Source organism: Branchiostoma lanceolatum, chromosome 3 (genome assembly GCF_035083965.1).
Source record: "Branchiostoma lanceolatum isolate klBraLanc5 chromosome 3, klBraLanc5.hap2, whole genome shotgun sequence".
NCBI lineage: Eukaryota > Metazoa > Chordata > Leptocardii > Amphioxiformes > Branchiostomatidae > Branchiostoma > Branchiostoma lanceolatum.
Window position 1 is genome coordinate 293,776 of NC_089724.1, and position 27,799 is coordinate 321,574.

Genomic DNA, 27,799 nt, shown 5'->3' on the forward strand with positions numbered 1-27,799 from the left:
ATCACAATGATTTTAATTTTGGTATACAGTGATAAAAGACTTTAAACGCTTTAACCATGCCCTGAAATTTGTGTTGTGTACCTTATTTCTGGCTGAGGCCGGGAACTTATTGATCACCACTCGTACAGGAGACTGTTGGACTGCAGATAACCACGTTTTTAGGTCTTGTATGTAGTAAAACTGGTGGTTTCAGGGATAAATGATAGAAATGATAACAAGCTGAAATGATAATAAAATATTCTGGTAATGCTAGGGGATATTAATGGTGTTTTGAGAAAGTACTGTATATTTTAAAGACAATTTTGGTGACAAATAAAACAGGGTGAAAAATGCAAAGATAGTCACTGCTTGTTTGACAATGCCTCTATTATTCTATAGATTACCCACATGCTGATTTTCATTATCAACAAGAACGTTCCATGAAAGCCGCCATGAAGCTAGAAGACCGCAGTAATAATGACATAAGGGTGAAGTAGTGATGACGTGAAGGTCACCAGGGGAAAAATTGTAACATCAACAGTTCTAAACCAAGTCAGGTTTCCTCCGAAACCAAACCAGACTCACTGAACTGTCGTGTGATGTTTATTAAGGAAGTTAAGCAGAATTTCTGATCCACTGCAGCTGATATAGAAATGAAGACATGAGGTCGTGGAACTGCAGTTTTAAGTTCTGTTTTATTTCTATTCTTAAGTTTTGTATCCCATAATGTGTCTTAAAAATCCTTATAATTATTGGGGCTACATAATTATTCAACTAAGTCTTAGACTCTACATAGACTGTGTTGTAGGACTTACATGTTTATGAAGATATGAGGTCGTGGAACTGTAGTTTTAGTTCTGTTTTATTTCTTTTCTTGAGTTTTGCATTTCATCATTTGTCTTAAATCATTGCTGGTCAGGAAAAACATAATTATTTAACTTAGAAAACACTCTACACAGAGTTCTTGGGAGGACTCACACTTTGGACTTCAGTAATTTCAAACAGAAAATTCAGCGTTACAGTTATTTTGTTAAGTCCTCTTGATATGAGTACGTCACTGAATTATGTCCTCTCGGACCTTAAATTTACAAATTCTGCTAAAGTCTGACAAGTTTCTGTCCCAACGTCTAAAACGGACTAACTCTTCGGTTCCTGGCCCTGATTGTGTTCCAAACTCGAGAAAAGTCTCAAAAGTTCTCTCATCTGAAATGTTGTTCACTCTCCCCGTCAAGTCATATTCATGATTCTCACCCCGTTGGGCAATGGTACAACCCAACACTTGCAGACAAACAATGTACTCCTGTTGGACTGTGGGCTGTTCCATTCTCCTGAAGGGTTGTGGTGTTGATCACAGGAAGGTGACACCGACCCCCAGCTGCACACTTTCACTCACTCTGAAGTAAACAACAAACAACACGACATATAAACAACAAAAAGTGCACCTTGTAAACAACCAAAAATGAATTAAAAATTATGGAAAGCTCGTGGCGAAACAATCCTGTGCCTGGAAACAAGTTGGACATTCAAAGATAAACTTTTCTACTCTGAACAGTAGAATATTTCCTAAAATGTTATCTGACACGATGTGAAAATCAGAATGTCCCGTCTTTCAGGTTGACATGAAACATCAGGGGCAACATTTGCAGCTGTTCCTTTGAAAAAGATTAGAATTGGTGATTTTCTAGAAAAGGGTAAAGCCTTTGAGGCCGTATGGGCAGTGGGCTGTTATCCACTGTGCCTAGGGGGCAGTACTGGAAGGCGGAGCCCATCCCTCTCCTTGCACCGCCTCTTTACCTCCCCAATCAAAGTCAGGTAAACATTTTCGGAGTGAGGAAAGTTGAGCAAAGTGTCTTTTCATTAAGGACAGAACGTCTAGCCAGGACTGAAACGTATCTCGATCTTGTAGCCACTAGCCACGCCACTAGGCCAAAGACCTTAAGAATAAGAAAACCTCTTTACTCCCCCCCCCCCAAGTCTAAGGTCTGTAAGAATAAGAAAGCCTTACTTGTCCCCCGTCCTGGCCCCCCCCTGGTATACAGTAGTTCAGCTGATTAAGAATGAGAAAGCCTTACTTGTCCCCCGTCCTGGCCCCCCCCTGGTACGCAGTAGTTCAGCTGATTAAGAATGAGAAAGCCTTACTTGTCCCCCGTCCTGGCCCCCCCTGGTATACAGTAGTTCAGCTGATTAAGAATGAGAAAGCCTTACTTGTCTCCCGTCCTGGCCCCCCCTGGTATGCAGTAGTTCAGCTGATTAAGAATGAGAAAGCCTTACTTGTCTCCCGTCCTGGCCCCCCCCGGTATGCAGTAGTTCAGCTGATTAAGAATAAGAAAGCCTTACTTGTCCCCCGTCCTGGCCCCCCCCTGGTATACAGTAGTTCAGCTGATTAAGAATGAGAAAGCCTTACTTGTCCCCCGTCCTGGCCCCCCCCTGGTACGCAGTAGTTCAGCTGATTAAGAATAAGAAAGCCTTACTTGTCCCCCGTCCTGGCCCCCCCTGGTATACAGTAGTTCAGCTGATTAAGAATAAGAAAGCCTTACTTGTCCCCCGTCCTGGCCCCCCCTGGTATGCAGTAGTTCAGCTGATTAAGAATAAGAAAGCCTTACTTGTCTCCCGTCCTGGCAACCCCTGGTATACAGTAGTTCAGCTGATTAAGAATAAGAAAGCCTTACTTGTCCCCCGTCCTGGCCCCCCCTGGTATACAGTAGTTCAGCTGATTAAGAATGAGAAAGCCTTACTTGTCTCCCGTCCTGGCCCCCCCTGGTATACAGTAGTTCAGCTGATTAAGAATGAGAAAGCCTTACTTGTCTCCCGTCCTGGCCCCCCCCGGTATACAGTAGTTCGGCTGATTAAGAATAAGAAAGCCTTACTTGTCTCCCGTCCTGGCCCCCCCTGGTATACAGTAGTTCAGCTGATTAAGAATGAGAAAGCCTTACTTGTCCCCCGTCCTGGCCCCCCCCTGGTATACAGTAGTTCGGCTGATTAAGAATAAGAAAGCCTTACTTGTCTCCCGTCCTGGCCCCCCCTGGTATGCAGTAGTTCAGCTGATTAAGAATGAGAAAGCCTTACTTGTCTCCCGTCCTGGCCCCCCCCGGTATGCAGTAGTTCAGCTGATTAAGAATAAGAAAGCCTTACTTGTCCCCCGTCCTGGCCCCCCCTGGTATACAGTAGTTCGGCTGATTAAGAATAAGAAAGCCTTACTTGTCTCCCGTCCTGGCCCCCCCTGGTATGCAGTAGTTCAGCTGATTAAGAATAAGAAAGCCTTACTTGTCCCCCGTCCTGGCCCCCCCTGGTATACAGTAGTTCAGCTGATTAAGAATAAGAAAGCCTTACTTGTCTCCCGTCCTGGCCCCCCCTGGTATACAGTAGTTCAGCTGATTAAGAATAAGAAAGCCTTACTTGTCTCCTGTCCTGGCCCCCCCTGGTATACAGTAGTTCAGCTGATTAAGAATAAGAAAGCCTTACTTGTCTCCCGTCCTGGCCCCCCCTGGTATGCAGTAGTTCAGCTGATTAAGAATAAGAAAGCCTTACTTGTCTCCCGTCCTGGCCCCCCCTGGTATACAGTAGTTCAGCTGATTAAGAATAAGAAAGCCTTACTTGTCCCCCGTCCTGGCCCCCCCTGGTATACAGTAGTTCAGCTGATTAAGAATAAAAAAGCCTTACTTGTCTCCCGTCCTGGCCCCCCCTGGTATACAGTAGTTCAGCTGATTAAGAATAAGAAAGCCTTACTTGTCTCCCGTCCTGGCCCCCCCTGGTATGCAGTAGTTCAGCTGATTAAGAATAAGAAAGCCTTACTTGTCCCCCGTCCTGGCCCCCCTGGTATGCAGTAGTTCAGCTGATTAAGAATAAGAAAGCCTTACTTGTCTCCCGTCCTGCCCCCCCTGGTATGCAGTAGTTCAGCTGATTAAGAATGAGAAAGCCTTGCTTGTCCCCCGTCCTGGCCCCCCCTGGTATACAGTAGTTCAGCTGATTAAGAATGAGAAAGCCTTACTTGTCCCCCGTCCTGGCCCCCCCTGGTATGCAGTAGTTCAGCTGATTAAGAATGAGAAAGCCTTGCTTGTCCCCCGTCCTGGCTCCCCTGGTATGCAGTAGTTCAGCTGATTAAGAATGAGAAAGCCTTACTTGTCCCCCGTCCTGGCCCCCCCTGGTATGCAGTAGTTCAGCTGATTAAGAATGAGAAAGCCTTACTTGTCCCCCGTCCTGGCCCCCCATGGTATGCAGTAGTTCAGCTGATTAAGAATAAGAAAGCCTTACTTGTCCCCCGTCCTGGCCCCCCTGGTATGCAGTAGTTCAGCTGATTAAGAATAAGAAAGCCTTACTTGTCTCCCGTCCTGCCCCCCCTGGTATGCAGTAGTTCAGCTGATTAAGAATGAGAAAGCCTTGCTTGTCCCCCGTCCTGGCCCCCCCTGGTATACAGTAGTTCAGCTGATTAAGAATGAGAAAGCCTTACTTGTCCCCCGTCCTGGCCCCCCCTGGTATGCAGTAGTTCAGCTGATTAAGAATGAGAAAGCCTTACTTGTCCCCCGTCCTGGCCCCCCCTGGTATACAGTACGTAGTTCAGCTGATTAAGAATGAGAAAGCCTTACTTGTCCCCCGTCCTGGCCCCCCTGGTATGCAGTAGTTCAGCTGATTAAGAATGAGAAAGCCTTGCTTGTCCCCCGTCCTGGCTCCCCTGGTATGCAGTAGTTCAGCTGATTAAGAATGAGAAAGCCTTACTTGTCCCCCGTCCTGGCCCCCCCTGGTATGCAGTAGTTCAGCTGATTAAGAATGAGAAAGCCTTACTTGTCCCCCGTCCTGGCTCCCCTGGTATGCAGTAGTTCAGCTGATTAAGAATGAGAAAGCCTTGCTTGTCCCCCGTCCTGGCCCCCCCTGGTATACAGTAGTTCAGCTGATTAAGAATGAGAAAGCCTTACTTGTCCCCCGTCCTGGCCCCCCCCCCCCCTGGTATGCAGTAGTTCAGCTGATTAAGAATAAGAAAGCCTTACTTGTCTCCCGTCCTGGCCCCCCCTGGTATGCAGTAGTTCAGCTGATTAAGAATGAGAAAGCCTTGCTTGTCCCCCGTCCTGGCCCCCCCTGGTATACAGTAGTTCAGCTGATTAAGAATGAGAAAGCCTTACATGTGTCCCCCGTCCTGGCCCCCCCCCCCCCTGGTATGCAGTAGTTCAGCTGATTAAGAATAAGAAAGCCTTACTTGTCCCCCGTCCTGCCCCCCCTGGTATGCAGTAGTTCAGCTGATTAAGAATGAGAAAGCCTTACTTGTCCCCCGTCCTGGCCCCCCCTGGTATGCAGTAGTTCAGCTGATTAAGAATAAGAAAGCCTTACTTGTCCCCCGTCCTGGCCCCCCCTGGTATACAGTAGTTCAGCTGATTAAGAATGAGAAAGCCTTACTTGTCTCCCATCCTGCCCCCCCCCCCCCCCCTGGTATACAGTAGTTCAGCTGATTAAGAATAAGAAAGCCTTACTTGTCCCCCGTCCTGCCCCCCCTGGTATGCAGTAGTTCAGCTGATTAAGAATGAGAAAGCCTTACTTGTCTCCCATCCTGCCCCCCCCCTGGTATGCAGTAGTTCAGCTGATTAAGAATGAGAAAGCCTTACTTGTCCCCCGTCCTGGCCCCCCCTGGTATGCAGTAGTTCAGCTGATTAAGAATGAGAAAGCCTTACTTGTCCCCCGTCCTGGCCCCCCCCCCCTGGTATGCAGTAGTTCAGCTGATTAAGAATGAGAAAGCCTTACTTGTCCCCCGTCCTGGCCCCCCTGGTATGCAGTAGTTCAGCTGATTAAGAATAAGAAAGCCTTACTTGTCCCCCGTCCTGGCCCCCCCCCCCCCCCTGGTATACAGTAGTTCAGCTGATTAAGAATAAGAAAGCCTTACTTGTCTCCCGTCCTGCCCCCCCTGGTATGCAGTAGTTCAGCTGATTAAGAATGAGAAAGCCTTACTTGTCCCCCGTCCTGGCCCCCCCTGGTATGCAGTAGTTCAGCTGATTAAGAATGAGAAAGCCTTACTTGTCCCCCGTCCTGCCCCCCCTGGTATGCAGTAGTTCAGCTGATTAAGAATAAGAAAGCCTTACTTGTCCCCCGTCCTGGCCCCCCCCCCCCTGGCATGCAGTAGTTCAGCTGATTAAGAATGAGAAAGCCTTACTTGTCTCCCGTCCTGCCCCCCCTGGTATGCAGTAGTTCAGCTGATTAAGAATAAGAAAGCCTTACTTGTCCCCCCCCCCCCTGGTATGCAGTAGTTCAGCTGATTAAGAATAAGAAAGCCTTACTTGTCCCCCGTCCTGGCTCCCCTGGTATACAGTAGTTCAGCTGATTAAGAATAAGAAAGCCTTACTTGTCCCCCGTCCTGCCCCCCCCCCCTGGTATACAGTAGTTCAGCTGATTAAGAATAAGAAAGCCTTACTTGTCCCCCGTCCTGGCCCCCCCCCCCCTGGCATGCAGTAGTTCAGCTGATTAAGAATGAGAAAGCCTTACTTGTCTCCCGTCCTGCCCCCCCTGGTATGCAGTAGTTCAGCTGATTAAGAATAAGAAAGCCTTACTTGTCCCCCGTCCTGGCTCCCCTGGTATACAGTAGTTCAGCTGATTAAGAATAAGAAAGCCTTACTTGTCTCCCGTCCTGCCCCCCCTGGTATGCAGTAGTTCAGCTGATTAAGAATGAGAAAGCCTTGCTTGTCCCCCGTCCTGGCCCCCCCCCCCCCCCCCCCCCCTGGTATCCAGTAGTTCAGCTGATTAAGAATAAGAAAGCCTTACTTGTCCCCCGTCCTGGCCCCCCCTGGTACGCAGTAGTTCAGCTGATTAAGAATGAGAAAGCCTTGCTTGTCCCCCGTCCTGGCCCCCCCTGGTATACAGTAGTTCAGCTGATTAAGAATGAGAAAGCCTTACTTGTCCCCCGTCCTGGCCCCCCCCCCCCCCCTGGTATGCAGTAGTTCAGCTGATTAAGAATAAGAAAGCCTTACTTGTCCCCCGTCCTGGCCCCCCCTGGTATACAGTAGTTCAGCTGATTAAGAATGAGAAAGCCTTACTTGTCCCCCGTCCTGGCCCCCCCTGGTATACAGTAGTTCAGCTGATTAAGAATAAGAAAGCCTTACTTGTCCCCCGTCCTGGCCCCCCCTGGTATACAGTAGTTCAGCTGATTAAGAATAAGAAAGCCTTACTTGTCCCCCGTCCTGGCCCCCCCTGGTATGCAGTAGTTCAGCTGATTAAGAATAAGAAAGCCTTACTTGTCCCCCGTCCTGGCCCCCCCTGGTATGCAGTAGTTCAGCTCCAGTCTGGCGACGCGCCCCAGGCGGAACAGAACCCCGACGCCGTACGACCAGCGAACCTCCGACGACATCCGGGACCAGTGGTCGCGATAGTTGTACACGTCGTCTGTAAACAAAATCAGGATATACCGATATGGAACATCACTTCGACACGTCTTCTGTAAACAAAATTCAGGATATACCGATAAGGAAGTTAGATATCCAGGTAGAACATTATTTGAGAATTACTGAGAACTTTGTACACGTCTTCTGTAAACAAAAATCACAATATACTGTTAACGAAGGTTAGATATCCAGGTAGAAAATCACTTAATAAGATCTCTGAAGAGTCAGACAACATCCGACGACTTCTGTGACCAGTGGTCACGGTAGTTGTACACGTCTTCTGTAAATCCACATCAGGAAACATCAACAACAACTTACTGTTAATCTTGACAAAATGTTCAATGTTCAAAGGTTTTTATGGATTCATGAAACCAAATGAATTTACTCTTATTAGTCCTTATAGATTACATTGGGAGTTCAAGAAACATGAAAAAATATCTTACTGAAGGTTGTTGATGAAAAGATGAAAAACAACAAAATTTCACATAACACTGATTTTTTTCATGGTGGAAATGTTTGTGAAGGTTAGACATCCAGGTAAACAATATATAAAGAGAATTCAAACTCTACAGCTAAATAAAAATGTGGGGATTTGTTTCCGTAGAATAAATCAGTTGTAGAGTTTGAATTCTCTTTATATATTCATGGAGGATAAACAATACAGAAAATGTACTGACCTAAGTTGGGCTGGAAGAGATTTCCGGCCGTGACGAACATGTGAGTCCTGAACAGCTCTCCGAACCCCCCCTTACCCGGCCGGAAGGGCAGGGGGGTGTACAGGTGGAGCCCAGCCGCCCAGAAACCCTCCCCTCCCATAAAGTCACCTGCAACACAAGCCAACATGTCACCCCCCTGTCTGAACCCCCCTTACCATGCCGGAAGGGCAGGGGGGTGTACAGGTGGAGCCCAGCCGCCCAGAAACCCTCCCCTCCCATAAAGTCACCTGCAACACAAGCGAACATGGGAGTCCTTTACATCCTCCCTGCTACATTGCTTGGTTGAATAATGTAAATCTACAATTCTACACACTTCTAAAACTAGTAGAAGATGTTACAATGTAGTAAACCACAAAATGCATAAAATTCATATCACAGTCATAAGATTAAGTAATTCTATATTCAAGTCCCCTGTAAAAGACCAATCTGGAGATTGGCACAAAGATGTAGTACAATTCTGTTCTATACTACCTGAAAATAAAAACGGCACATTTTCTGACGTACCTTCTGACTTGGGGCCGATGCCGTGCATGTCGAACCCCCGCAGCGTGGTGGGACCCCCCAGGAAGAAGCGGTCGTTGACCCTGGAGGACGTGCCCTTCAGCGGTTTCATGACGCCCCCTCGCAGCGAGCAGGACACGATCTGACGGGGGGAGAAGGTCACAAAGATCAGAAATGTATAAATTATAACATAGGATTACTCCATTTTCTGCAATCAGCATGATCTGGAGGGTGAAAAAAATGTACTAAAGACTAGAAAGGCACATTTTGTAAGCAAATATATAATGTCTACATGTACCCTCTAATTGTCCAGCATAACTAAATAATGCTCTGTTTATTTTTACTCAAACACACACAACCACAAGAAACAGCAAAAACAATATGTTTCCTTCTGTGCAGGTGAACATGATAAATAAAATTGAAATTGAAATAATCTGCTGCAGGGTTAGTTCATTTTCCACAGTCAATATGATGAGAACATGGCTTATTTTCTGCACATGTCGATGAAGGTTTGACATACTCAGTAATACTGGAAAAGTTCCTGCAGTTCCTACGCACCCCTCTAGGGGGCAGCGCTGACTCACCGTGTCCCAGACCAGCTCCTTGTTGACCTGGAGTTCAACGTCCTCCTTCAGAAACTTCACATCTCCGCCTGCAATACCGGCCAGCTCCTACAGGGGGCACACATAACTGGTCAGTTGGAGTATTGTCCACACCAAACGATAATGTCAGTTCAACAGAAATTAATGTCACAGACAGATATGATTCCAGCAAAATTGCCTATTTTTCCCTCCCCTACCTGAACAGGGGGTGGGACACATTCTGCTTTTTTCAGTAAATGATATTTTTCTAAACCTTTTGTGGACAGAACAAACTTTAAGGTAATGCTACTGTATGGTCATCCTTGAACCTTGAAACATCATTTCAGTCCTACCCCAGGATTGACTCATACAGCATTCTGCAGAACACCTTTGAAGATGTAACATATTTGCCAATACAAAATGTTTCCTTATCAATTTCTGCAAACATTACATATAATACAGAACACACATCACAGAACACACATTACAGAACACGCATTACAGAACACACTCAGCTGGTTGAGTTTGAACACACATTTTAGAACACACATTTTAGAACACACATTACAGAACACACATCACAGAACCCACATTACAGAACACATCACAGAACCCACCTGGTTGAGTTTGAACACACATCACAGAACCCACCTGGTTGAGTTTGAACACACATCACAGAACCCACCTGGTTGAGTTTGAACACACATCACAGAACCCACCTGGTTGAGTTTGAACACACATCACAGAACCCACCTGGTTGAGTTTGAACACACATCACAGAACCCACCTGGTTGAGTTTGAACACACATCACAGAACCCACCTGGTTGAGTTTGAACACACATCACAGAACCCACCTGGTTGAGTTTGAACACACATCACAGAACCCACCTGGTTGAACACACATCACAGAACCCACCTGGTTGAGCTTGAACACACATCACAGAACCCACCTGGTTGAGCTTGAACACACATCACAGAACACACATCACAGAACACACATTACAGAACACACATCACAGAACACACATTACAGAACACACATCACAGAACTCATGCAAAAGTTCGGCTTTTCGCCGATGACTGCATCTTGCAGATGAGTGTGAAAGAAAAGACTGACTGTGAAAAACTCCAGAGTGACATAAATGAAATCTGCAGCTGGGAGAAAAAGTGGTTGATGGCATTCAACCCGTCAAAATGCGAGGTGATGTCAGTCCCGGCTTCCAGAATACCAATAATATTCCCCTATACCCTCCATGATCATCCTCTGGCAAAGGTAAGTTGTACCAAATATCTTGGCCTTCACATTTCCTCAAACTTGACCTGGGGCAAACACGTCGAAGCAACAACTTCAAAGGCAAACAGAACCTTAGGGATGTTGAGACGCTGCCTGAGAATCTCCAGCACAGCGGCCAAGGAGAGAGCCTACATGGCTCTTGTAAGACCTGTCCTTGAGTATGGCTGTTGCGTTTGGGATCCCCACACCAGGGAACAGGTGAGGAGTGTTGAGATGGTTCAGCGAAGAGCAGCCCGATACGTGAGTAATGATTACAGACGCACCAGTTCAGTCACTGCTATGCTGCGTAACTTGGGCTGGCAAACGCTTGAACTGCGCCGAAAGATTGCCCGCCAAGTCACCCTGTATAAGATCATCCATGGTACTGTTTACGTTCCACACACGACTATGATTGCCCCGGTGGCTCGATGCTCCCGCCGCACCAATCACTCCCAAACATTGCAGGCCATCGCGTGCAGGAACAACTACTATAGGCTCTCGTTCTTCCCTCGCACCATCAAAGAGTGGAACGAACTTGAGCCTGGTGTGGCGGAGGCGGGGTCCCTCTCCCAGTTCAAAACCGAACTGGGGAAGACCCTGCTGCATTGAGCCACCCCTACACGTCCTTGTATATATGTAAATACATGTATTACTAACTCACTAAATTCACTTGTCCTGTCATTTGCACACACAAATTCAGTTGTTTATGTTCCTTAGTGCCTCTCCTTTATTTTCCCTTCGTTTTACTTGTTCCGGTCACTTGTGTTGTATCTAACCCATGCGCAACTGCTGATAATCTCAGATATGAGGCTAAGCAGTAAAGAAGAAGAAGAAGAAGAACCCACCTGGTTGAGTTTGAACACACATTACAGAACACACATTATGGAACACACAGTACAGAACCCACCTGGTTGAGCTTGAACACACATCACAGAACACACATTACAGAACACACATCACAGAACCCACCTGGTTGAGTTTGAACACACATTACAGAACACACATTATGGAACACACAGTACAGAACACGCATCACAGAACACGCATCACAGAACCCACCTGGTTGAGTTTGAACATGGCCCCTCTCGTCGGCAGGATGGGGTCGTCTCTACTGTCCACTACGTAGACGTGCTGAAAACACAAAAATAGTCAACATTTCAGGCAGGGCTCGAAATTCATCTTTGGGAATAGGTGCACTGGTGCACCCAACTCAAAAAATTGGGTGCACAGAAAGAATTTTGGGTGCACCAGATAAAATAAAGTTGAATGTTCTTCAGACCATGATTACAAAGTTTAGAGCTGCTGCCTTTTTTAATTAAGAACTTCAATCTGTAATTCTAAAGCTAACTTCAAAATTTCAAACAAATAATACATTAAATAAAGTACAGCAAAAAGTTATCATGCTGTTTTGTATACTTACATTTCAAGAATATTCTGTATACTAGTGTACAATAGTACCTTGACCCTATAGGCTACAAAAATATATAGGTGCACCAGTGCACCCAGAGTCATAAATTAGGAGCACAGCTCCAATTTTGGGTGCACTGGGTGCACATGCACCCACTATTTCGAGCCCTGTCAGGCAAACACAAACAGTTTCAACAGCTCAGGAAAAACACAATTCAAACTTGCAGTTTTTCTGATCATGATGTAAAAGAGAGAAAATGTTGAGGATTCAAAGTAAGTGTCTTGACTCAGGAAATAAGTCTTGCAATATGCAAGACAAGTGAGTGAGAAGCCTATATTCAAACCCAAGACCCTCTGGTCCAGAAGAACGGATACGAACAACTTTCCAGGGCCGCTGCTGTGGCCTGCCCGACCAGCCCTGGAGGTCCTCTCTATAACTACACGGGAAACGGAACCATGACTTTGCAGGAGTAAACATGCAGGTTTCATCTCTCTAAGTGTTACGCTGCTGGATTTACCTTGAGTTAGGATTTGAGGGACTGTACAGCCTGCTCTCGAAGGTTATGCCAAACAGCAGTTACTCAAGCAACTGGATATGATTTCGGAAATGGTCAGACATTTGAGTGAGTTAGAGTTAGGGACAGGTTTTACCTTGAGTGAGGAGGGTAGAGTTAGAGTTAGGGACAGGTTTTACCTTGAGTGAGGAGGGTAGAGTTAGAGTTAGGAGCAGGCTTTACCTTGAGTGAGGAGGGTAGAGTTAGAGCTAGGCACAGGTTTTACCTTGAGTGAGGAGGGTAGAGTTAGAGTTAGGGACAGGTTTTACCTTGAGTGAGGAGGGTAGAGTTAGAGTTAGGAGCAGGCTTTACCTTGAGTGAGGAGGGTAGAGTTAGAGCTAGGCACAGGTTTTACCTTGAGTGAGGAGGGTAGAGTTAGAGTTAGGGACAGGTTTTACCTTGAGTGAGGAGGGTAGAGTTAGAGTTAGGAGCAGGCTTTACCTTGAGTGAGGAGGGTAGAGTTAGAGCTAGGCACAGGTTTTACCTTGAGTGAGGAGGGTAGAGTTAGAGTTAGGGACAGGTTTTACCTTGAGTGAGGAGGGTAGAGTTAGAGTTAGGAGCAGGTTTTACCTTGAGTGAGGAGGGTGGAGTTAGAGTAAGGGACAGGTTTTACCTTGAGTGAGGAGGGTAGAGTTAGAGTTAGGGACAGGTTTTACCTTGAGTGAGGAGGGTAGAGCTAGAGTAAGGAACAGGTTTTACCTTGAGTGAGGAGGGTAGAGCTAGAGTTAGGGACAGGTTTTACCTTGAGCGAGGAGGGTAGAGTTAGAGCTAGGCACAGGTTTTACCTTGAGTGAGGAGGGTAGAGCTAGAGTTAGGGACAGGTTTTACCTTGAGTGAGGAGGGTTAGAGTAGGGGTTAGGGACAGGTTTTACCTTGAGTGAGGAGGGTAGAGCTAGAGTTAGGGACAGGTTTTACCTTGAGTGAGGAGGGTAGAGCTAGAGTTAGGGACAGGTTTTACCTTGAGTGAGGAGGGTAGAGTTGAGTTACGGACAGGTTTTACCTTGAGTGAGGAGGGTAGAGTTAGAGACAGGTTTTACCTTGAGTGAGGAGGGTAGAGTTAGAGCTAGGCACAGGTTTTACCTTGAGTGAGGAGGGTTAGAGTAGGGGTTAGGGACAGGTTTTACCTTGAGTGAGGAGGGTGGAGTTAGAGTTAGGGACAGGTTTTACCTTGAGTGAGGAGGGTAGAGTTGAGTTACGGACAGGTTTTACCTTGAGCGAGGAGGGTAGAGTTAGAGCTAGGGACAGGTTTTACCTTGAGTGAGGAGGGTTAGAGTAGGGGTTAGGGACAGGTTTTACCTTGAGTGAGGAGGGTAGAGCTAGAGTTAGGGACAGGTTTTACCTTGAGTGAGGAGGGTAGAGTTGAGTTACGGACAGGTTTTACCTTGAGTGAGGAGGGTAGAGTTAGAGTTAGGGACAGGTTTTACCTTGAGTGAGGAGGGTTAGAGTAGGGGTTAGGGACAGGTTTTACCTTGAGCGAGGAGGGTAGAGTTAGAGCTAGGGACAGGTTTTACCTTGAGTGAGGAGGGTTAGAGTAGGGGTTAGGGACAGGTTTTACCTTGAGTGAGGAGGGTAGAGCTAGAGTTAGGGACAGGTTTTACCTTGAGTGAGGAGGGTAGAGTTAGAGTTAGGCACAGGTTTTACCTTGAGTGAAGAGGGTAGAGTTAGAGTTAGGGACAGGTTTTACCTTGAGTGAGGAGGGTAGAGTTAGAGTTAGGGACAGGTTTTACCTTGAGTGAGGAGGGTGGAGTTAGAGTTAGGGACAGGTTTTACCTTGAGTGAGGAGGGTGGAGTTAGAGTTAGGGACAGGTTTTACCTTGAGTGAGGAGGGTGGAGTTAGAGTTAGGGACAGGTTTTACCTTGAGTGAGGAGGGTAGAGTTAGAGTTAGGGACAGGTTTTACCTTGAGTGAGGAGGGTGGAGTTAGAGTTAGGGACAGGTTTTACCTTGAGTGAGGAGGGTAGAGTTGAGTTACGGACAGGTTTTACCTTGAGTGAGGAGGGTAGAGCTAGAGTTAGGGACAGGTTTTACCTTGAGTGAGGAGGGTAGAGCTAGAGTTAGGGACAGGTTTTACCTTGAGTGAGGAGGGTAGAGTTAGAGTTACGGACAGGTTTTACCTTGAGCGAGGAGGGTAGAGTTAGAGTTAGGGACAGGTTTTACCTTGAGTGAGGAGGTTAGAGTAAGGGTTAGGGACAGGTTTTACCTTGAGTGAGGAGGGTAGAGTTAGAGTTAGGGACAGGTTTTACCTTGAGTGAGGAGGGTAGAGCTAGAGTTAGGGACAGGTTTTACCTTGAGTGAGGAGGGTAGAGCTAGAGTTAGGGACAGGTTTTACCTTGAGTGAGGAGGGTAGAGCTAGAGTTAGGGACAGGTTTTACCTTGAGTGAGGAGGGTAGAGTTGAGTTACGGACAGGTTTTACCTTGAGTGAGGAGGGTAGAGTTAGAGTTAGGCACAGGTTTTACCTTGAGTGAGGAGGGTAGAGTTAGAGTTAGGGACAGGTTTTACCTTGAGTGAGGAGGGTAGAGTTAGAGTTAGGCACAGGTTTTACCTTGAGTGAGGAGGGTAGAGTTAGAGTTAGGGACAGGTTTTACCTTGAGTGAGGAGGGTTAGGGTTAGAGTTAGGGACAGGTTTTACCTTGAGTGAGGAGGGTAGAGTTGAGTTACGGACAGGTTTTACCTTGAGTGAGGAGGGTAGAGTTAGAGTTAGGCACAGGTTTTACCTTGAGTGAGGAGGGTAGAGTTAGAGTTAGGGACAGGTTTTACCTTGAGTGAGGAGGGTAGAGTTAGAGTTAGGGACAGGTTTTACCTTGAGTGAGGAGGGTAGAGCTAGAGTAAGGGACAGGTTTTACCTTGAGTGAGGAGGGTAGAGCTAGAGTAAGGGACAGGTTTTACCTTGAGTGAGGAGGGTAGAGCTAGAGTTAGGGACAGGTTTTACCTTGAGCGAGGAGGGTTAGAGTGAGTTAGGGACAGGTTTTACCTTGAGTGAGGAGGGTAGAGCTAGAGTTAGGGACAGGTTTTACCTTGAGTGAGGAGGGTAGAGCTAGAGTTAGGGACAGGTTTTACCTTGAGTGAGGAGGGTAGAGTTAGAGTAAGGGACAGGTTGTACCTTGAGTGAGGAGGGTAGAGCTAGAGTTAGGGACAGGTTTTACCTTGAGTGAGGAGGGTAGAGTTAGAGTAAGGAACAGGTTTTACCTTGAGTGAGGAGGGTAGAGCTAGAGTTAGGGACAGGTTTTACCTTGAGTGAGGAGGGTAGAGCTAGAGTAAGGGACAGGTTTTACCTTGAGTGAGGAGGGTAGAGCTAGAGTAAGGGACAGGTTTTACCTTGAGTGAGGAGGGTAGAGTTAGAGTTAGGGACAGGTTTTACCTTGAGTGAGGAGGGTAGAGTTAGAGTTAGGGACAGGTTTTACCTTGAGTGAGGAGGGTAGAGCTAGAGTTAGGGACAGGTTTTACCTTGAGTGAGGAGGGTTAGAGTTAGAGTAAGGGACAGGTTTTACCTTGAGTGAGGAGGGTAGAGCTAGAGTTAGGGACAGGTTTTACCTTGAGTGAGGAGGGTAGAGTTAGAGTTAGGGACAGGTTTTACCTTGAGTGAGGAGGGTAGAGTTAGAGTTAGGGACAGGTTTTACCTTGAGTGAGGAGGGTAGAGCTAGAGTAAGGGACAGGTTTTACCTTGAGTGAGGAGGGTAGAGCTAGAGTTAGGGACAGGTTTTACCTTGAGTGAGGAGGGTAGAGTTAGAGTTAGGCACAGGTTTTACCTTGAGTGAGGAGGGTTAGAGTGAGTAAGGAACAGGTTTTACCTTGAGTGAGGAGGGTAGAGCTAGAGTTAGGGACAGGTTTTACCTTGAGTGAGGAGGGTAGAGTTAGAGTAAGGAACAGGTTTTACCTTGAGCGAGGAGGGTAGAGTTAGAGTTAGGGACAGGTTTTACCTTGAGCGAGGAGGGTGGAGTTAGAGTTAGGGACAGGTTTTACCTTGAGTGAGGAGGGTAGAGCTAGAGTTAGGGACAGGTTTTACCTTGAGTGAGGAGGGTAGAGTTAGAGTTAGGGACAGGTTTTACCTTGAGTGAGGAGGGTAGAGCTAGAGTTAGGGACAGGTTTTACCTTGAGTGAGGAGGGTAGAGTTAGAGCTAGGGACAGGTTTTACCTTGAGTGAAGAGGGTAGAGTTAGAGTAAGGGACAGGTTTTACCTTGAGCGAGGAGGGTGGAGTTAGAGTTAGGGACAGGTTTTACCTTGAGTGAGGAGGGTAGAGCTAGAGTTAGGAGCAGGTTTTACCTTGAGTGAGGAGGGTAGAGTTAGAGTTAGGCACAGGTTTTACCTTGAGTGAGGAGGGTAGAGCTAGAGTTAGGGACAGGTTTTACCTTGAGTGAGGAGGGTAGAGTTAGAGTTAGGGACAGGTTTTACCTTGAGTGAGGAGGGTAGAGTTAGAGTTAGGGACAGGTTTTACCTTGAGTGAGGAGGGTAGAGCTAGAGTTAGGGACAGGTTTTACCTTGAGTGAGGAGGGTAGAGTTAGAGTTAGGGACAGGTTTTACCTTGAGTGAGGAGGGTAGAGCTAGAGTTAGGGACAGGTTTTACCTTGAGTGAGGAGGGTAGAGTTAGAGTAAGGAACAGGTTTTACCTTGAGCGAGGAGGGTTAGAGTGAGTTAGGGACAGGTTTTACCTTGAGTGAGGAGGGTTAGAGTGAGTTAGGATTAGGAGCAGGTTTTACCTTGATTGAGGATTTGAGGGAATGTCCGGCCTGCTCTCGGACTGCGAACGACGCCATTCTGGTGAGACAACCGAGCTCCCTCCACACGCCCTCCCACCGCAGGGTCTGCTGGCCCAGCAGGGGGAACTGGGGAACACCAATAACCAATAATCAATAATCACTAATCAATCCAGCTCCCTCCACACCCCCTCCCACCGCAGGGTCTGCTGGCCCAGCAGGGGGAACTGGGGAACACCAATAATCAATAATCACTAATCAATCCAGCTCCCTCCACACCCCCTCCCACCGCAGGGTCTGCTGGCCTAGCAGGGGGAACTGGGGAGCACCAATAATCAATAATCAATCCAGCTCCCTCCACACCCCCTCCCACCGCAGGGTCTGCTGGCCTAGCAGGGGGAACTGGGGAGCACCAATAATCAATAATCAATAATCACTAATCAATAATCAATCCAGCTCTCTCCACACGCCCTCCCACCACAGGGTCTGCTGGCCCAGCAGGGGGAACTGGGGAACACCAATAATCAATAATCACTAATCAATCCAGCTCCCTCCACACGCCCTCCCACCGCAGGGTCTGCTGGCCCAGCAGGGGGAACTGGGGAGCACCAATAATCAATAATCAATCCAGCTCTCTCCACACCCCCTCCCACCGCAGGGTCTGCTGGCCCAGCAGGGGGAACTGGGGAGCACCAATAATCAATGATCAATATAATCAGGGATAGTCAATAACCAATCCAGTCCTCCCCCCAGCCCTGGGCAGCAGCAGTCATCACCATGTCAGGCTGCTGGCCCCGACCAAGTCCTTTCTGCCTCTCCAAGCAGGCTATTAGCTAGCAGGGCGTCTTCTGTCATGATAGTGAGTTCTGTATTTTTTTCTGTAAGAACTGCAAAGTATTAATTTCAAGGATTCAAATTACAGATTTTTCTGACTAGATTCTGGCCAAAATAAGTGAACGGTCACTACTCAAATGGTAGTAACCATGACAACGTGTATCAGGTAACCATAACATGTAACCATGGCAACAGGTTACTCACGGAGATCTCTGAGGCCACGCCCCTGTCCACCTCCTTGTAGCTGCTCCATGGGAAATGTCCGACAGTCTTCCAGCCGCTCACGTTCAGTCTGGTGGGGAAACAAACAAAAATATAAACAAAGAAATAAATAAACAAACAAATAAATAAACAAGTCCTGGATATAACCAGGGCTGGAGAACAGAACATGGAGGAGATGTTTGACAGTTCAAGCCACTGAATAGGTGTTAACTGATTAGGCATGAACAAGTCTTATATTGTCTGTAACAGGACAAGACATGGAGGAAAGTTGCAGCAGCTGATGTGCAGTCACAGCTAACCAAGTTAGCCAAATGCACATGACCGCTTAGGGGGAAATTTACCCATTAATCATCAATGGGAATATTAGGACCAAATCATTTCACTTCTGCAGACACGAGTTCCAGCCTGTCCTAAATTTGCAACGGCCAGGATCTTTGGATGGCAGCTTTATAAGTTTGGGTAAAGACTTAAGTAGAGTTTTTTCCTTTGGCACGGCAGAAGACTGCTGGGGACTTCAAAGAGGGGATGAATCGATTTTCGAATAATGCATATTAGGAGTTATAAGGGTCTAGATAAGTTTCCTTATCCAGGTGCAACTCCAGGTTTAGATCGACAAGTTCAGGTTCAGGTCTGGACCAGGTTTTATGACACTTGAAATCAAGGATTTATGAATGGGAGACCACCATAACACATTCCTAGTATCCTGATGTCCGATTGCAACTTCTACCAGCAGAATCTGCCACACTGCAATCTTTATCCTGACGTATGACAAAGAATACTGGAGACTAAACTATATGTACGCTCCAACTTGTTAAGGGTATGAAACATGTATGTCTGTACAGGGTTCGAAATATAATTAAGCAACTTGCATTTTGGAAGCAATATTCAAGATTTGCAAGTAAAAATAATATGAACTTGCAATTTTGCAAGTTCAAATACCAGTGGATCATTTAAGGCCAAGAAAATGCATGGTGTTGTTTTAAGGTCCTAAAACCGCTAAAAATGCAGAAATTTCCCAACAAAAACTGTTAGGACTGGAGCGTGACTGTATGGGGCCATTTTTATATGCCCTAGTTGTATGTCACCTGACATAAGTATCATTTCAATATGTCTATAAAAAAAGAACCATCCGGGAAACATGTCCCATTTGGAACCAGATGTCAGGACATTAACATCTCCCTCCTCCGTGACTGTCCCAGATTTTCAGTGTCCCAAATTACTTCCTCCTTCCTCCTGACGAAAAAGCGTCATGCTCGGTCCACAGTCTGAGGTTTAACTGTTTTACTTTTACTTCATCATCATCATCATTCCAGGGTATCATCACTCCTTTGGAGGAACCCCTCCCTTGTCAGACTCCAGGTCTCCAGACTCTGTTGAGCGGTTCTTGGCCATGTAGGGCCCAGGTGTTTAGTTAGATTGTCACTCCATCTTATTTTGGGGCCGCCCTCTTTTACTTGAAATTTATTAATCATTACAAAATGTCTATCAAAAAAAAAGTGGGGGAAACCCCCCGAATTTGTAACCAGATGTTAGGACTTAAGTATGTCACTCCTCCGTCCCAGATTTTTCCATGTCCCAAATTACTTCCTCCTGACAACTCCTCCAATTCAGGACTCAAATCAAATCACACGACTATCGGGGACATCTGTACATCGTCATGGCGATGGGACGGGCCAGCCAATTGGTCGATGTCGACTATCAGGGCCATAAATTATTCAGTTTACAAGATTCCCTGTCACAGAAACGTCTGATGTGGTCGGACCGCCGACGGTGATTAATGATGTTGGCATAATTAGCTGGTGGATTAGTCATTGATTAGGATGGACTAATTAGCATGTGGGTTAGGATAAAATCTGGAGTGCAGCAGTAAAAATTCAGGCAGGCTTCAAGATAAATGAACTGGGAAGTTTGCTTTTATCTCACTTTATTATTTTTTCTCTCACATTGTAAATAAAGTACTGTCTGATTGACAGAAAGAGAAACCTTAAATTTCAGGAAACCTTCATTAACACAATAACAGGAGACCCATTTCCAAATGAGATTCATCAAAACATATCATGTTGTTGCAAGACTAAGTGATATAGTAAATATTTGACGATGAAAACAACTTAAGACATTTTATAGGAATTGGGGAAGGAGGCACTCAAGCTTACTGAAGTACTAGACTGATTAAAAGTTCTAAACAGGAACTATGTGGCTCTAGATGTTTTACTGAGGGACGACTGTGGTGTGAAAGATGTCGGTTAGCTTGAGGAATGAATCCACTCTACTTATAGTATATACAACTAAAGACATTTTAGTTAGTTGAATTTTGGAGCAAACAATTGTTTCTTGTATCTGTAAAGCCTGGGTGCCATCCTCTGTAGTAACCGCTGGCTCACTCTCTTATCTAGCCACGGATCAGCAAGCAAAAAGACTGAGCCAGCGGTTACTATGGAGGACGGGACTCAGGCTAGTATATGTGGCTGTGATAGGGAACACCTTTTGCCTTCCCGATGTTGTGTTTTGTCTATCCATGTGGCCAACCCCTGTGTATAAAGTCTCCCCCCCCTCCAGACAAATGGTACATCCCCTGATAGTGGCAAGTTGATTGACATCCATCCATCTTCATCAGGCCTCAGACCGGCTCACTTTATCTCATTATGACCAGATTAACTTCTAAAGGGGGAAATTGCTGAAATATTCATCAGATCAGATCAGATCGGCCTGTCCTGTTGGTGTTTCCTGCCGAGATATCCACATAGAGGGCCGTCTGATGGATCTGCCAACAGGGACTGGGGATCTGATGGATCCAAATGAACAAACACGAACAATCTGAGGAACAGGGAAACTCCATATAACCTCCCGATCAGTAGGTCTAAAAGGAACAGAGACTCGCTCATTATGAGGGCTTTGAGAGACTTACAAAGCCCATGTACACTTCGAGTTGTCTGTCATTGTCCGTCTAAAGGATGGTTTTTTATATATATGAGTTCATAAATATGAACATTGTGATGTAGTTTTTATGTAATCAACTGCAATGTTTTAACGTGTTTTTAAAATTGTAAGAAACCTAATGAAATTCAGATGTGTCCTCAGATCACACATGCCTGCAAGGTTGGTTTCACAATAAAGATTGATTGATTGATTGAACAATACACCAACTGTGTTTTTTATAATGCCCCGTACTGTATATGTAAAAACTTAAGTTTATGGATTTATAAGGACTTCAAAATCTGTCCAGTTGCTTCGGTAGCTTTTATCTTGTGTATTAGGACTTTGATCATGTATAAGCTGTGTCTTTGTTCTATTTTGTCCAACCCTTTCCTCTTGGAAAAATGGATGAAAGAGATCTTTTACATGGAATCAAAGATGTATTGAGTGCATTCCACGTTCTTGAGTGAAGAGGAAACATTTGTGCAAAAATCTCCATTAAAGTTAATGACCAAGGAAGTTATGAGGATTCAGAGGCTGTTTGCCTCCGTGGTTTGACCCATAGTAATACACCTTGGAAGGGCAGAAGGTTGAAATAAACAGGGAGGAAAAAGGGAAGAAAACATTGACAGACAATAGAGATGTGGTTGAGTTTCCACAACAACCAAAGAAATGATGTTTTAGTCAGAAGCTCTGAAGAAGGTGTCTGATAGACATCAAAACGTTAGCAGGTGAGATTACCTGGTTGTGTAAAAAGAATCCCCTATATCCGATGTTTTAGTTACTTTGTGACTCAAGAGTTAAAAACATGAAGGAGAAGACTCAGGCCCGATTCACACAGTCATGCGTTCTTGAGTTGACTTGGAGTCGACTCAGCGGCTCAAAATAACATAGACTCCAAATCTTCTTATGAACTGTGTAAATCGGTCTTTAGTTCCTAAAAATGCCCTAAGAAGAGACTATACACCTGGTGTACCTACCTGCCCCCAGGTGTGCTACATGCAGCATCACAGGTGAGCAGAGGAGGAGAAACACAGGTGAGAACACAGGTAGTCATCATGCACGTAAGAGAGGGGGTTGGGGGGCTTAGAGATCATCAGGCATAAATAATATAGAGATAGGCTGGCATAACAACATGCAAAGTATACCTTACAATACTACATGTATATATATATAATATATATAACTTCTGGAATTATAACTAAGGTTTTTCTGAAATTTCGTGAGTGCCTTTTAGAATACCAATCCTCATAGAACACCTTTTCTAACACCAGCTTGACAGACCCAAATTTCCGCTAGTTTTGTACCATCAGCAGTTTAAGAAAGTAACACAATCGACTAACATAATTCCAGCAGGGTACATAATACATGTCCCACCACCCTAAAGAGATAAGTTTAAAACAGATCTCCAACCCAACGTCCCCCAGTATAATGCACTCCTGTATATCTAAACTGTGTATACCTGGGGGGTGCTGCACTAGAGATCTCTCAAACTCACTGTTTTTCAAAGTGATGGATTTATGTAACCCGGTGGATTAATGTTAATGGAGGTTACCTCCTTCGGCAGTTCTGATATCACATCTTTCTAACTGACCCAAATTTTAGTCACAGTTTTTGATGAAGTTGTGGTATCAGTTTCAGTTTCAGTTTAATTGATAACAACTTGCATGTTAATGTAACAAATGTACAAAGTCACATAGGTTGAAACTTACAGATTTTGTAACATCACTGTGGCAGTTCTGATGGGCAGATACAAGAGATAGACTTGCCCATAGGCAGTAATGCTTTAAAGCACTAAAACAAGGGCTCAGAAAAGGATTCACCTTCATTGCAAGCCCCCAAAATTCTTATGCACCAGAAAGCCACATCTGTCTACTTTAGAATCATGCAAAGAAAATCAACAGTTGACCAGCTCGTTCTCTCGTAACAGCTGACAGACGAAAACAACCGTCAACTTTGACCTACTTCCAGCCTGGAAGAGTCCACTCGGAGCATGTGAAACCAAACCACAAAGATATCTCCTTACGCCAACTAAACGATTGAAACATACAAATTTTGACCAAACTGGGAAAGCTTAGATCCTACCTGTTTCTTCTAGCCCAAAAGTATCCAAAATGGACCAAAATTTTCAAGAAAAAAAAGTTTAGTGTAGGGACCAAATTTGTGTTCGCAATTTTTGCGCAACTCAACAGTGACGTCAGCCCTGATACCAGCTTGACTGAACCAAATTTCTGCCATGTTTCTGCAGTTTTGGGTGTTTTTGTATCACTGCTAACTGACACAGTTTGGGGTGTTTTTGTATCACTACTAATTGACACAGTTTCGTGATGACACCGGCTCGTGAAAAGGCAGATATCCAACGATGTCAGGTAATCACATTAACCTGGTTATCAGGACAGGATCGAGTGATTGTACAGTCATGTACTCGGGGAGGCAGGGGGAGTCAGAACCACAGTGGCCGTGTGAACCACTGAGTGTGCTCAACAGCCAAACCAATGAAGGAATAAACAAATCGCTCGCTGCAGGTTTTCACAGGAGCAGTTAGAACTCCCCACCTCCTGGACATAGCAGAATTGCTGTTTACCCAGCATGCCCAGGAGCCAATCAGCCCGAAATAACTGGAATAGTGGACAACTGAAATCTAGTTTTACAGACCACTGTACATCTTAAACAAAATCTATGTGGTGGATTTATTCTCGCAGTTTTCATGGTGAACACTCCAATACAAATTCATGACTCTGCAAACGTGTGTTTCCAAGGTATTAGCTTTTTAATAATGTACTACAGATTTGTTTCAACTTCGCAAAAACCTCCTTTTCCTTCCAAACCAAAATAACACCACCATGAAAGCAAATGAATCCACAGTATTTGAATTAGGTGAGAACGGAGGCGGGGGTTATACCTGTAGTAAGAGAGATTGAGTGACACCGATTTAAGTGGACATTTACCTGTAGTCAGGGTTTCCATGGTAACCTTACCTGTAGTCAGGGTTTCCGTGAAGTGGCTTCATGAAGGTCACTGCAAACGACGACCTCTGCTTGTTGCTGTAGGAGTACTCTGACACCACTTTTTCCGCACGCCCAAATATGTTCGGCATACGAACACCAAACACCTGGGGACAGGAACAGACATTATTACACATCTACGCCTCAAGGAACGTTAGAACTAATTACACCCAAACATTTACACCAGGGGCAGGAAAACCACATAGCTACACAGGCTACATTGTTTTTTTTATATCTATGTTAAGCATATTGCTAAGAAGCACTTGCAATACAGTAGAAACCAGTAGATTGCAATACGCTTGGTTGCAAAAACCGTGCAACTGCAAAGGATTGTGAAATTCCAAACCGTTTCCCATTAATGCTATTGTATTATGTACTTTGTTCAAAGGTGTATCAAGTGAAATCTCATAATATTCTTACAATGGTTACTCTGGACATTCTTTGTGATGAGGTGAGCTCTAAAATGAGTGTCCCACCATTGACACTAAGTTTATGTTTGCTTAAATTCATGTTTATGTTTATGACATTCAAGTCAAGTGTTTACGAGCGGCCCACCATTGATCCCTCATTGTTGCCGACCATGGTGTTGGCTGTGCCGGTCAAAGGTCGAAGCTCCTTGACCTCGAAGGTGACCTCCAGGCCATTGGGGTCGGCCTCCGGACCTGGGGCAGGAAAATAGTACAGGTCAGGGGTCAACACTCATAGTCTGGAACATTCTGTATCGTACATGTGCTTACTATGTTTGTGTAAGAATATAATCATGTATATTTCTGAATTAATTACAACTTCAATAATGTAACCTTTTTCTTTGTTATATACACACCACAGCCATTCAGTAATTGAGTAATTCTGATATCCCCTGTTAAAGCTGCCGAAGATGTCACTTGTGTGCCCACAACACCTGCAGCAGCAGGTGAGACAGGTGTGCACACAACACCTGCAGCAGCAGGTGAGGTTCCCTCACCTTTAGACGTGTCGATGAAGATGCCGACGTTCTTAAAGATGCCGAGCCGCTCCAGCCTCGTCTTGGCGTGATGCGATCTGCGGATCACCTGAGATGGGAGGAGGGAGGAGGAGGTGAGGACCAGGATGGGAGCAGGAATCAGCAGCAGTATAGTTATCATCCTCCTACTCTCATCATCATCATCAGTATATTCATAATCATCATCATCAACTTCAGCAGCAGCACTGTCATCATCTTTCTCATCCGTCTCTTCTTTACCATCATCAATATCAACATCATCACCCTGATCATCTTCATCATCATCATCACTGTTATCATCAGCACCCCTTTTCATCATCATCCTTATGACATGTACATCAATGTCAGATTCTAACTGTAATCAGAACATTTGCATATTTTTGTGACGAGCCAAAATGCATGCGTATAACTAGTGGTGCGGATCGGTCCGGCCGGACCGGTTCCAGACTTGTAAAACGTTTAGGTTCAAGTCCAAAAAAACCTAAACGTCTGGAAACAAGTCCGGACTTGAAAAAAAATCCTCTCACTCATACACTCCTTTTTGTTTTAAACCATCTTAAACCTTCCTTAAATCGTGAAAATTGCACTATATACTAGAAAAATATTAAAACATTGCTGTTTTTGTGTTTATAACTGAACTTTTGTGTTAATTACTGACTGTATATAATTCCGTATATATAGTTTTCAAATTACATGTAAAATATCTGCCAATATGCAATTTTGCATGTAACACGAAAAAATACTCCAAAATTATTGTTCAGGTCCGGACTTTCCAGTCCAGACCTGAACCTAAACCTCTGGACTCGAGTCCGAACCTAAACCTAAACTCGGGTTTAGATCCACACCACTACGTATAACCGAGGTTGACTCACGTCCTCGAAGCTGGTGGAGTTGAGCACGTCCTTCACCTCCCTCACGATGATGTCGTCTTTGGTACGGCCCAAACCGTCCACGTGGACACGCTCCACTTTCACCTGGGGGGAGGCAGGGTGCACTTTTTACCACAGCACGTGTCTTCACAGATGTACAGGGACATTACAGTAGAGGAGTGGCTATTGACAGGATGATCCTGTCAGCAGCAGAAGAATCTGCACAGTTGACAGGATGATCCTGTCAGCAGTAGAAAAATCTGCACTGTTGACAGGATGATCCTGTCAGCAGTAGAAAATATGCACTGTTGACAGGATGATCCTGTCAGCAGTAGAAAAATCTGCACTGTTGACAGGATGATCCTGTCAGCAGTAGAAAATATGCACTGTTGACAGGATGATCCTGTCAGCAGCAGAAAAATCTGCAGTTGACAGGATGATCCTGTCAGCAGCAGAAAAATCTGCACTGTTGACAGGATGATCCTGTCAGCAGCAGAAAAATCTGCACTGTTGGCAGACACCTAACCGGGTCCTGGTTCGCTGGTCATCGATTGCCACAGAAAATTACAGGTTTCTTGGGAATTGCTATTGGCAGTAATATTGGCAGGTAACTCACCGGTTTGCTGTCCAGAAGGATCTCGTGTCTCTCGTGTTCCTCCATCTCCGCGATTCCTCCAGCAGCCTCAGGAGCCTGTTGCCATGGAAACAGCATCATCAATAAACTTCACCACACTGTGAGTGAGGCTCAATACAATCAATCCCTTCTCCTTCCCTACATCACCTCCAGTCTGCTCGGAGTCGGACAGTTGCTGAGACCGTATTTGTTGGACCACTGTCCTAAAATAGGGATGGATAACACTACCAGCTACCCCCTCCCCCTGTAGGGATGGATAACACTACCAGCTACCCCCTCCCCCTGAACCGTGCCTGCACCCCTAGTAGACAGGTGACCTCATGCCTTACTGACTTTTAGGCCATGTGGAAGGGAACTCAAGGCACCACCCCTCCCCTAACCCCATCCCCTTACCCCCTCTCCCCCTGATCCGTGCCTGCTGCCCCCGTAGACAGGAGATGAGCTCATGCCGTACTGGATAATTAAGCACGTTGTGCGGTAGAGGCGACCCAAGGGAACTCCAGGTGCTGACCCTCCCCTAACCCCCTCCCCTAACCCCCTCCCCTAACCCCCTCCCCTCCCTTAACCCCCTCCCCTAACCCCCTCCCCTAACCCCCTCCCCTCCCTTACCCCCTCCCCTTACCCCCTCCCCTTACCCCCTCCCCTTACCCCCTCCCCTTACCCCCTCCCCTTACCCCCTCCCCTTACCCCCTCCCCTTACCCCCTCCCCTTACCCCCTCCCCTTACCCCCTCTCCCCCTTACGGCCTTAGCCGTGCCTGACAGGAGACAGGAGATGAGCTCATCCCGTTGTCCTGTGATGAATAATTCAGCGCGTTGTGCGGAAGAGCCGACCCGGGGGACCGCCAGGCGCCGCCGAACAACAACCACAGAGGCGGCGCTGCAAAGTCTGTATTTTCCTCAGCAACCTGCCGGCATTTTATCTTCCTGTCAGGCTGATAAAAATGATGATTACAACACCAACCTTCGCGTGTACTGTCCCCATCGCTGCTCCCTACTTCCCCACAGTTTCCCAGGTTAAATCTCACGCCAGTTCCACAGAAAAACGGGACTGAAAAGCCGGGATAGAGATGACCTCAGGACTACAGGACGGCCGCCATGATGGTTACACGGTGTACGGCACTGTCGTAAAATACACGTTTAGGATTAGAAATGGGTTTTTAGTTTGATATCTTTACTATGCTCAATGAGTTTGAAGCATATTAAGTAACTTTATCAATAGTCTCTATGAAAAGTCAGTGATATTGCTGCATTTTGTTGTTTCATCGAAGTTACAATATTTT

General features: G+C 45.9%; 1 protein-coding gene across 2 annotated transcripts; it reads right to left on the minus strand.

The window, feature by feature from the left end:
* Positions 1 to 655: 655 nt before the first annotated feature.
* On the minus strand, positions 656 to 27,713 carry LOC136429610 (sorting and assembly machinery component 50 homolog B-like). Of its 2 annotated transcripts, XM_066419494.1 has the most exons (15): positions 27,481 to 27,713; positions 26,501 to 26,575; positions 25,888 to 25,989; positions 24,998 to 25,085; positions 24,589 to 24,695; positions 24,007 to 24,140; positions 22,009 to 22,023; positions 18,098 to 18,185; positions 17,063 to 17,188; positions 11,466 to 11,537; positions 9,136 to 9,222; positions 8,555 to 8,693; positions 8,012 to 8,158; positions 7,188 to 7,335; positions 656 to 1,373 (listed from the first exon to the last, which is right to left on the minus strand). In XM_066419494.1, exons 1-15 carry the CDS (start codon positions 27,499 to 27,501, stop codon positions 1,328 to 1,330), a joined length of 1,395 nt encoding a protein of 464 aa, XP_066275591.1. In that variant the 5' UTR covers positions 27,502 to 27,713; the 3' UTR covers positions 656 to 1,327. The 2 variants fall into 2 exon arrangements, with proteins under 2 accessions (XP_066275591.1, XP_066275592.1); XM_066419495.1 differs by lacking the exon at positions 22,009 to 22,023.
* Between the last annotated feature and the right edge of the window lie 86 nt (positions 27,714 to 27,799).